This window comes from Lampris incognitus, chromosome 20 (genome assembly GCF_029633865.1).
Source record: "Lampris incognitus isolate fLamInc1 chromosome 20, fLamInc1.hap2, whole genome shotgun sequence".
Lineage (NCBI taxonomy): Eukaryota > Metazoa > Chordata > Actinopteri > Lampriformes > Lampridae > Lampris > Lampris incognitus.
This window is the reverse complement of record NC_079230.1, coordinates 2,289,466-2,300,431: the sequence shown is the minus strand read 5'-3', so window position 1 is coordinate 2,300,431 and position 10,966 is coordinate 2,289,466. Positions and strand designations below refer to the sequence as shown.

General features: G+C 49.9%; 1 protein-coding gene across 1 annotated transcript in view; it reads right to left on the bottom strand.

Moving 5' to 3' along the window:
* gltpd2a (glycolipid transfer protein domain containing 2a) overlaps positions 1–10,966 on the bottom strand; it is a 19,380-nt gene that overhangs the window by 6,062 nt on the left and 2,352 nt on the right. Inside the window, 2 exon segments of the mRNA XM_056300783.1 lie at positions 7,369–7,448; positions 9,753–9,926. Coding sequence (XP_056156758.1) covers positions 7,369–7,448; positions 9,753–9,926 — 254 coding nt within the window.

Here is a 10,966-nt window from a genome sequence, read left to right as displayed (position 1 = left end):
CGTACACGGACCGTACTCCGCTGCGGTCCGGGCAGACTAAAATGACGCAATAGTGGACCTCAGTGTATGTCTGCCTGCCCATGTCCACGCGAAGCTCAATTTTTGTGACTGCGCGGACCTAGCGTTCGCGTGCCGGTGTCACACAAAACACGGCTCGGCAGGAAACTGGTCCACATCGACATGCATTTCCTGTGGCACCGGAAACCTTCCGCCGTTTCTTCTTTGTGGCTTTACAACTTTTATACAGTACGGAGATGATGTTTTTCCTCATCCATACTTGTCATATATCCCTCACCAACATGCTGAACTGCCCCTCTCTACCCCTCCCTTCACGAAGTGGTCCAACATACCACCTCCGCCTGGTCTTTCTTTCGAACACAGCCTGGCAACCCAGCAGCTCTTCTTCCTCATCCGCGGACACCGCCATGTTGTTTACAGTCTCTAACTTCCGGTGGAAAAGGAAAACGATGAGCAAAGATTGTGGGAAATGGGCGTCCGGGTGGCCAATCCGGAAAGTTCCCGCCCTCAGGCGCTAGGATTGGCCAGATCTGCCTGTCAGTCAACTTTCCGGATTCATCCTAGGAAAAAGATATTCGCTTACCGTACACACACAGTTAAGTTGGCACAGTTAGCTTGGTTGCAATCGTGGCTAATAGCTAACAGTTAGCTAGCAAACATGGCTAGGGTTAGGGTTAGGGTTGTTGCGCATTCGCATCGGTCCTGACTGACAGGCAGATCTGGCCAATCCTAGCGCCTGAGGGTGGGAACTTTCTGGATTCATCCTAGGAAAAAATATTCGCTTCCGGGTAGCGTGGCGGTCTATTCCGTTGCCTACCAACACGGGGGTCCGTGATTCAAATCCCCATGTTACCTCTAGCTGGGTCGGGCGTCCCTACAGACAGTTGGCCGTGTCTGCAGGTGGGAAGTCGGATGTGGGTATTTGTCCCGGTTGCTGCAGTAGTGGCTGCTCTGGTTGGTCGGGGCGCCCCCCCAGATCGGCAGAGAGGGGGTGGAGCAGCGACTGGGACGGTTCACAAAAAAAAAAAAAAAATAGCGGGGTAATTGGCCAGATACAATTACGGAGAAAAAGGGGGAAATTGGGAAAAAAAAGATGGTAGGCCTTGGATATGCACTGGTGCGGCTGGACTATGAGAAGACTAGGAAGAGGTGTGGTCTGTCCACACAGTGTCTACGCCCTGTACTGATACACACTATGTCAGCACCCTTACTTTAATTCTCCTTCACTGTGTTTCACCTCATGTGACTCATATGCTACAGAGGCTCAGGGGCGTCCAGGTAGCGTAGCGGTCTATTCTGTTGCCTACAAACACAGGGATCGCCGGTTTGAATCCCCATGCTACCTCCGGCTTGGTCGGGCGTCCCTACAGACTCGTGTTTCCTGCACAGCAGGAAACACGAGTCATTTCAGACAGTGAAGCAGGGCAGCTCCGAGGAAGGTGTCGGACGACACAGTTACCAGCCTGGTTACAAGACGTTACCAGCCTGGTTACAGGACATTACCAGCCTGGTTACAAGACGTTACCAGCCTGGTTAAAAGACATTACCAGCCTGGTTACAGGACATTACCAGCCTGGTTACAAGACGTTACCAGCCTGGTTAAAAGACATTACCAGCCTGGTTACAGGACATTACCAGCCTGGTTACAAGACGTTACCAGCCTGGTTACAAGACGTTACCAGCCTGGTTACAGGACGTTACCAGCCTGGTTACAAGACGTTACCAGCCTGGTTACAGGACGTTACCAGCCTGGTTACAGGACATTACCAGCCTGGTTACAGGACATTACCAGACTGGTTACAAGACATTACCAGCCTGGTTACAGGACATTACCAGCCTGGTTACAGGACATTACCAGACTGGTTACAAGACGTTACCAGCCTGGTTACAGGACATTACCAGCCTGGTTAAAAGACGTTACCAGCCTGGTTACAAGACGTTACCAGCCTGGTTACAGGACGTTACCAGCCTGGTTACAGGACATTACCAGCCTGGTTACAGGACATTACCAGACTGGTTACAAGACATTACCAGCCTGGTTACAGGACATTACCAGCCTGGTTACAGGACATTACCAGACTGGTTACAAGACGTTACCAGCCTGGTTACAGGACATTACCAGCCTGGTTAAAAGACGTTACCAGCCTGGTTACAGGACATTACCAGCCTGGTTAAAAGACGTTACCAGCCTGGTTACAAGACGTTACCAGCCTGGTTACAGGACGTTACCAGCCTGGTTAAAAGACGTTACCAGCCTGGTTACAGGATGTTATCAGCCTGGTTACAGGACATTACCAGCCTGGTTACAGGACATTACCAGACTGGTTACAAGACATTACCAGCCTGGTTACAGGACATTACCAGCCTGGTTACAGGACATTACCAGCCTGGTTACAAGACGTTACCAGCCTGGTTACAGGACGTTACCAGCCTGGTTACAAGATGTTACCAGCCTGGTTACAGGATGTTACCAACCTGGTTACAGGACGTTACCAGCCTGGTTACAGGACATTACCAGACTGGTTACAAGACGTTACCAGCCTGGTTACAGGACATTACCAGCCTGGTTAAAAGACATTACCAGCCTGGTTACAAGACGTTACCAGCCTGGTTAAAAGACATTACCAGCCTGGTTACAGGACATTACCAGCCTGGTTACAAGACGTTACCAGCCTGGTTACAGGACGTTACCAGCCTGGTTACAAGACGTTACCAGCCTGGTTACAGGACGTTACCAGCCTGGTTACAAGACATTACCAGCCTGGTTACAGGACATTACCAGACTGGTTACAAGACATTACCAGCCTGGTTACAGGACATTACCAGCCTGGTTACAGGACATTACCAGACTGGTTACAAGACGTTACCAGCCTGGTTAAAAGACATTACCAGCCTGGTTACAGGACATTACCAGCCTGGTTACAAGACGTTACCAGCCTGGTTACAAGACGTTACCAGCCTGGTTACAGGACGTTACCAGCCTGGTTACAAGACGTTACCAGCCTGGTTACAGGACGTTACCAGCCTGGTTACAGGACATTACCAGCCTGGTTACAGGACATTACCAGACTGGTTACAAGACATTACCAGCCTGGTTACAGGACATTACCAGCCTGGTTACAGGACATTACCAGACTGGTTACAAGACGTTACCAGCCTGGTTACAGGACATTACCAGCCTGGTTAAAAGACGTTACCAGCCTGGTTACAAGACGTTACCAGCCTGGTTACAGGACGTTACCAGCCTGGTTACAGGACATTACCAGCCTGGTTACAGGACATTACCAGACTGGTTACAAGACATTACCAGCCTGGTTACAGGACATTACCAGACTGGTTACAAGACGTTACCAGCCTGGTTACAGGACATTACCAGCCTGGTTAAAAGACGTTACCAGCCTGGTTACAGGACATTACCAGCCTGGTTAAAAGACGTTACCAGCCTGGTTACAAGACGTTACCAGCCTGGTTACAGGACGTTACCAGCCTGGTTAAAAGACGTTACCAGCCTGGTTACAGGATGTTATCAGCCTGGTTACAGGACATTACCAGCCTGGTTACAGGACATTACCAGACTGGTTACAAGACATTACCAGCCTGGTTACAGGACATTACCAGCCTGGTTACAGGACATTACCAGCCTGGTTACAAGACGTTACCAGCCTGGTTACAGGACGTTACCAGCCTGGTTACAGGACATTACCAGACTGGTTACAAGACGTTACCAGCCTGGTTACAGGACATTACCAGCCTGGTTAAAAGACATTACCAGCCTGGTTACAAGACGTTACCAGCCTGGTTAAAAGACATTACCAGCCTGGTTACAGGACATTACCAGCCTGGTTACAGGACATTACCAGCCTGGTTACAAGATGTTACCAGCCTGATTACAGGATGTTACCAGCCTGGTTACAGGACATTACCAGCCTGGTTACAGGACATTACCAGCCTGGTTACAGGACATTACCAGCCTGGTTACAGGACGTTACCAGCCTGGTTACAGGACATTACCAGACTGGTTACAAGACATTACCAGCCTGGTTACAGGACATTACCAGCCTGGTTACAGGACATTACCAGCCTGGTTAAAAGACATTACCAGCCTGGTTACAGGACATTACCAGCCTGGTTACAAGACGTTACCAGCCTGGTTACAAGACGTTATCAGCCTGGTTACAGGACATTACCAGCCTGGTTACAAGATGTTACCAGCCTGGTTAAAAGACGTTACCAGCCTGGTTACAGGACATTACCAGCCTGGTTAAAAGACATTACCAGCCTGGTTACAGGACATTACCAGCCTGGTTACAGGACATTACCAGCCTGGTTACAAGACGTTACCAGCCTGGTTACAGGACGTTACCAGCCTGGTTACAGGACATTACCAGCCTGGTTACAGGACATTACCAGATTGGTTACAAGACATTACCAGCCTGGTTACAGGACATTACCAGCCTGGTTACAAGACGTTACCAGCCTGGTTACAGGACGTTACCAGCCTGGTTAAAAGACGTTACCAGCCTGGTTACAGGATGTTACCAGCCTGGTTACAGGACATTACCAGCCTGGTTACAGGACATTACCAGACTGGTTACAAGACATTACCAGCCTGGTTACAGGACATTACCAGCCTGGTTACAGGACATTACCAGCCTGGTTACAAGACGTTACCAGCCTGGTTACAGGACGTTACCAGCCTGGTTACAAGATGTTACCAGCCTGGTTACAGGATGTTACCAACCTGGTTACAGGACGTTACCAGCCTGGTTACAGGACATTACCAGACTGGTTACAAGACATTACCAGCCTGGTTACAAGACGTTACCAGCCTGGTTACAGGACGTTACCAGCCTGGTTACAGGACATTACCAGACTGGTTACAAGACATTACCAGCCTGGTTACAGGACATTACCAGACTGGTTACAAGACGTTTCCAGCCTGGTTACAAGACGTTACCAGCCTGGTTACAAGACGTTACCAGCCTGGTTACAGGACATTACCAGCCTGGTTACAGGACATTACCAGCCTGGTTACAAGATGTTACCAGCCTGGTTACAAGATGTTACCAGCCTGGTTACAAGAGGTTACCAGCCTGGTTACAAGACATTACCAGCCTGGTTAAAAGATGTTACCAGCCTGGTTACAGGACGTTACCAGCCTGATTACAAGACATTACCAGCCTGGTTAAAAGACATTACCAGCCTGGTTACAAGACGTTACCAGCCTGGTTACAGGACGTTACCAGCCTGATTACAAGATATTACCAACCTGGTTAAAAGAAGTTACCAGCCTGGTTACAAGACGTTATCAGCCTGGTTAAAAGACGTTACCAGCCTTTTTAAAAGAAGTTACCAGCCTGGTTACAAGATGTTACCAGCCTGGTTAAAAGACACTACCAGCCCAGTTACAAGACGTTACCAGCCTGGTTAAAAGAAGTTACCAGCCTGGTTAAAAGATCTTACCAGCCTGGTTAAAAGAAGTCACCAGCCTGGTTACAGGACGTTACCAGCCTGGTTACAAGATGTTATCAGCCTGGTTAAAAGAAGTCACCAGCCTGGTTACAGGACGTTACCAGCCGGGTTACAAGATGTTACCAGCCTGGTTAAAAGAAGTTACCAGCCTGGTTACAAGACTTTACCAGCCTGGTTAAAAGACGTTACCAGCCTGGTTAAAAGAAGTTACCAGCCTGGTTTGAAGACGTTACCAGCCTGGTTACAAGACGTTACCAGCCTGCTTAAAAGAAGTTACCAGCCTCGTTACAGGACATTACCAGCCTGTTTACAAGATGTTACCAGCCTGGTTACAAGAGGTTACCAGCCTGGTTACAAGACGTTACCAGCCTGGTTACAAGTTACCAGCCTGGTTAAAAGATCTTACCAGCCTGGTTACAGGACGTTACCAGCCTGGCTACAAGATGTTACCAGCCTGGTTAAAAGAAGTTACCAGCCTGGTTACAAGACACTACCAGCGCGGTTACAAGACGTTACCAGCCTGGTTAAAAGAAGTTACCAGCCTGGTTAAAAGAAGTTACCAGCCTGGTTACAAGACGTTACCAGCCTGGTTAAAAGAAGTTACCAGCCTGGTTACAAGATGTTACCAGCCTGGTTAAAAGACACTACCAGCCCGGTTACAAGACGTTACCAGCCTGGTTAAAAGAAGTTACCAGCCTGGTTAAAAGATCTTACCAGCCTGGTTAAAAGAAGTCACCAGCCTGGTTACAGGACGTTACCAGCCTGGTTACAAGATGTTACCAGCCTGGTTAAAAGAAGTTACCAGCCTGGTTACAAGACGTTACCAGCCTTTTTAAAAGAAGTTACCAGCCTGGTTACAAGAAGTTACCAGCCTGGTTAAAAGAAGTTACCAGCCTGGTTACAAGACACTACCAGCGCGGTTACAAGACGTTACCAGCCTGGTTAAAAGAAGTTACCAGCCTGGTTAAAAGAAGTTACCAGCCTGGTTAAAAGACATTAGCAGCCTGGTTACAGGACGTTACCAGCCTGGTTACAAGACGTTACCAGCCTGGTTAAAAGAAGTTACCAGCCTGGTTACAAGACGTTACCAGCCTGGTTAAAAGAAGTTACCAGCCTGGTTAAAAGAAGTTACCAGCCTGGTTACAAGACGTTACCAGCCTGGTTACAAGACGTTACCAGCCTGGTTAAAAGAAGTTACCAGCCTGGTTAAAAGACGTTACCAGCCTGGTTACAAGACGTTACCAGCCTGGTTAAAAGAAGTTACCAGCCTGGTTAAAAGACACCTCGTGGCTGGACAAACATTAATTAAGCTGAACATTTGGTGGATGTCTCTATGGATTTTAGTAAATCATGCCTTTTGTTGGTCGGGAAACGGTGAAATGTAACAATTTCTTTCTTTTTTGATTTTCCCCGTTTTTCTCCCCAATTGTACTTGGCCAATTACCTCACTCTTCCGAGCCGTCCCGGTCTGCAGACTACCACATGCCTCCTCCCATACATGTGGAGTCACCAGCTGCTTCTTTTCACCTGACAGTGAGGAGTTTCACCGGGGGGGACATAGCGCATGGGAGGATCATGCTATTCTCCCCAGTTCCCCCTCCTCCCGAACAGGTGCCCTGACCGACCAGAGAAGGCGCTAGTGCAGTGACCAGGACACATTCCCACATCTAGCTTCCCACCTGTAGACACAGCCAATTGTGTCTGTAGGGATGCCTGACCAAGCCAGAGGTAACACGGGGATTTGAACCAGCAATCCCCGTATTGGTAGCCAATGGAATAGACCGCTACGCTACCCAGACGCCCAAAAAAAATAAATCAAGATTTATGTCTGATTCTTTACAAGTTAGAAAATGACACACAGCAAAAAAACACACACACCTCCTCTTCCAGTAGGGTGGTGAAGTTCTTTCTGAAGCGCTGCTTAAAATGGTCTCCTCTCGTTTTCCTCCTCTTCTTCCCTGGTGGGACAGAGAAAACATATGAGCATCTGTAAGCAGTATTAACAACTGAGTCAGATCATCAGTCGCACAACACTTCACACCAGCAGACAGATCATTAACATGAATAACTGACTAATCAATACGTCTAGTAATGTAACTACTGTCTTCTTCCTTTTCTACCAAAACTTACCCTCTTCCTCACAACCCCGAGCAGACTGGACTGTGCTGTCCTGAACCATGCAGGACTTCACGACCAAACTAAACCTGCAGCTGCACTGATGCCCCCCTACACTCTCTTCCTCACAACCCCGAGCAGACTGGACTGTGCTGTCCTGAACCATGCAGGACTTCACGACCAAACTAAACCTGCAGCTGCACTGATGCCCTCCAACACTCTCTTCCTCACAACCCCGAGCAGACTGGACTGTGCTGTCCTGAACCATGCAGGACTTCACGACCAAACTAAACCTGCAGCTGCACTGATGCCCTCCAACACTCTCTTCCTCACAACCCTGAATAGACTGGACTGTCCTGTCCTGAACCATGCAGGACTTCACGACCAAACTAAACCTGCAGCTGCACTGATGCCCCCCTACACTCTCTTCCTCACAACCCTGAACAGACTGGACTGTCCTGTCCTGAACCATGCAGGACTTCACGACCAAACTAAGCCTGCAGCTGCACTGATGCCCCCCTACACTCTCTTCCTCACAACCCTGAGCAGACTGGACTGTGCTGTCCTGAACCATGCAGGACTTCACGACCAAACTAAACCTGCAGCTGCACTGATGCCCCCCTACACTCTCTTCCTCACAACCCTGAACAGACTGGACTGTCCTGTCCTGAACCATGCAGGACTTCACGACCAAACTAAGCCTTCAGCTGCACTGATGCCCCCCTACACTCTCTTCCTCACAACCCCGAACAGACTGGACTGTCCTGTCCTGAACCATGCAGGACTTCACGACCAAACTAAGCCTGCAGCTGCACTGATGCCCCCCTACACTCTCTTCCTCACAACCCTGAACAGACTGGACTGTCCTGTCCTGAACCATGCAGGACTTCACGACCAAACTAAGCCTGCAGCTGCACTGATGCCCCCCTACACTCTCTTCCTCACAACCCTGAGCAGACTGGACTGTCCTGTCCTGAACCATGCAGGACTTCACGACCAAACTAAACCTGCAGCTGCACTGATGCCCCCCTACACTCTCTTCCTCACAACCCCGAACAGACTGGACTGTCCTGTCCTGAACCATGCAGGACTTCACGACCAAACTAAACCTGCAGCTGCACTGATGCCCCCCTACACTCTCTTCCTCTCAACCCTGAGCAGACTGGACTGTCCTGTCCTGAACCATGCAGGACTTCACGACCAAACTAAACCTGCAGCTGCACTGATGCCCTCCAACACTCTCTTCCTCACAACACTGAACAGACTGGACTGTCCTGTCCTGAACCATGCAGGACTTCACGACCAAACTAAACCTGCAGCTGCACTGATGCCCCCCTACACTCTCTTCCTCACAACCCCGAGCAGACTGGACTGTGCTGTCCTGAACCATGCAGGACTTCACGATCAAACTAAACCTGCAGCTGCACTGATGCCCCCCTACACTCTCTTCCTCACAACCCTGAACAGACTGGACTGTCCTGTCCTGAACCATGCAGGACTTCACGACCAAACTAAACCTGCAGCTGCACTGATGCCCCCCTACACTCTCTTCCTCACAACCCTGAACAGACTGGACTGTCCTGTCCTGAACCATGCAGGACTTCACGACCAAACTAAACCTGCAGCTGCACTGATGCCCCCCTACACTCTCTTCCTCACAACCCTGAGCAGACTGGACTGTCCTGTCCTGAACCATGCAGGACTTCACGACCAAACTAAACCTGCAGCTGCACTGATGCCCCCCTACACTCTCTTCCTCACAACCCTGAGCAGACTGGACTGTCCTGTCCTGAACCATGCAGGACTTCACGACCAAACTAAACCTGCAGCTGCACTGATGCCCCCCTACACTCTCTTCCTCACAACCCTGAGCAGACTGGACTGTCCTGTCCTGAACCATGCAGGACTTCACGACCAAACTAAACCTGCAGCTGCACTGATGCCCCCCTACACTCTCTTCCTCACAACCCTGAACAGACTGGACTGTCCTGTCCTGAACCATGCAGGACTTCACGACCAAACTAAACCTGCAGCTGCACTGATGCCCCCCTACACTCTCACTGCACAAGACAGACAAAACAACAGACTGAATGACAGACAGACAGGCAGACAGACAGGCAGACAGACAGACAGATAGACGGACAGACCAGGTTCCTCGGTCTCGCTGAAGGCTGGCAGACGAGCGGTGGGGCCGGGTGGTGGCAGCGACGCCAGCGGGTCGTCCTGGAAGTTGTCCTTCTCCAACGCCTCCAACTGGCGCGTTAATCTCCTCTGTCTGGTCGCCTCGTCCAGAACCCGACGCTGAGCCGCATCCACACGGGCTGGAGAGAGACAGACAGACAGACAGACAGACAGACAGACAGACAGACAGACAGACAGACAGACAGACAGAGAGACAGACAGAGAGACAGAGAGAGAGATCAGTCTAGCAGAAACCGGTGATAGACCTGTTCTCATTTAGTCTGTTTGTTATCGTCTTTTCTTTAGGACTGATGATCAGGACATATAGGGATGATGAAGAATGAACGGTCTACGTTTTATTTATCCCTAAACATTTGCTAATACATTTTTCATTGTGCTGTCTATGACACCGAGTGGATATGTGGGTTGTATTTAGCACTGAGATGTGTTTATTCGTGCTACATGACATTAGCATGTATGTGTTCTTCTTCCTCTCTTATTGTTCAGTCAGGACGGCACGGTGGCGCAGTGGTTAGCGCGGTCGCCTCTGAGCAAGAAGGTCCGGGGTTCGAGCCCCGGGGTAGTCCAACCTTGGGGGTCGTCCCAGGTCGTCCTCTGTGTGGAGTTTGCATGTTCTCCCTGTGTCTGCGTGGGTTTCCTCCGGGGGCTCCGGTTTCCTCCCACAGTCCAAAGACATGTAGGTCAGGTGACTCCAAGACATGTAGGTCAGGTGGATCGGCCGTACTAAATTGTCCCTAGATGTGTGTGTGTGTGTGTGTGTGTGTGTGTGTGTGTGTGTGTGTGTGTGTGTGTGTGTGTGTGTCTCGGCCCTGTGATGGCCTGGCAGCCTGTCCAGGGTGTCTCCCCACCTGCCACCAAATGACTGCTGGGAGAGGCTCCAGCATCCCCATGACTCTGAGAGCAGGATGAGTGGTTCGGATGATGCATGTTCACAGTGGGTGAGTTTGTATTGTGCAGTACAATGTGCGTTGAATGTGAAGTATTCAGTACAGTGGGAAGTGAGTTTGTAATGTACAGAAGCTGAACTAACTTAAGACTGGGTGAGAAGGGGAAGGAAAAAATACTAAGTGTGTATTCCTCCCACTGCTTTTCCAACATGTAATCTGAGATGCGTTCACCGAGGTGATGTGGGGATTTGTTGAGCATTTCACATTATTGG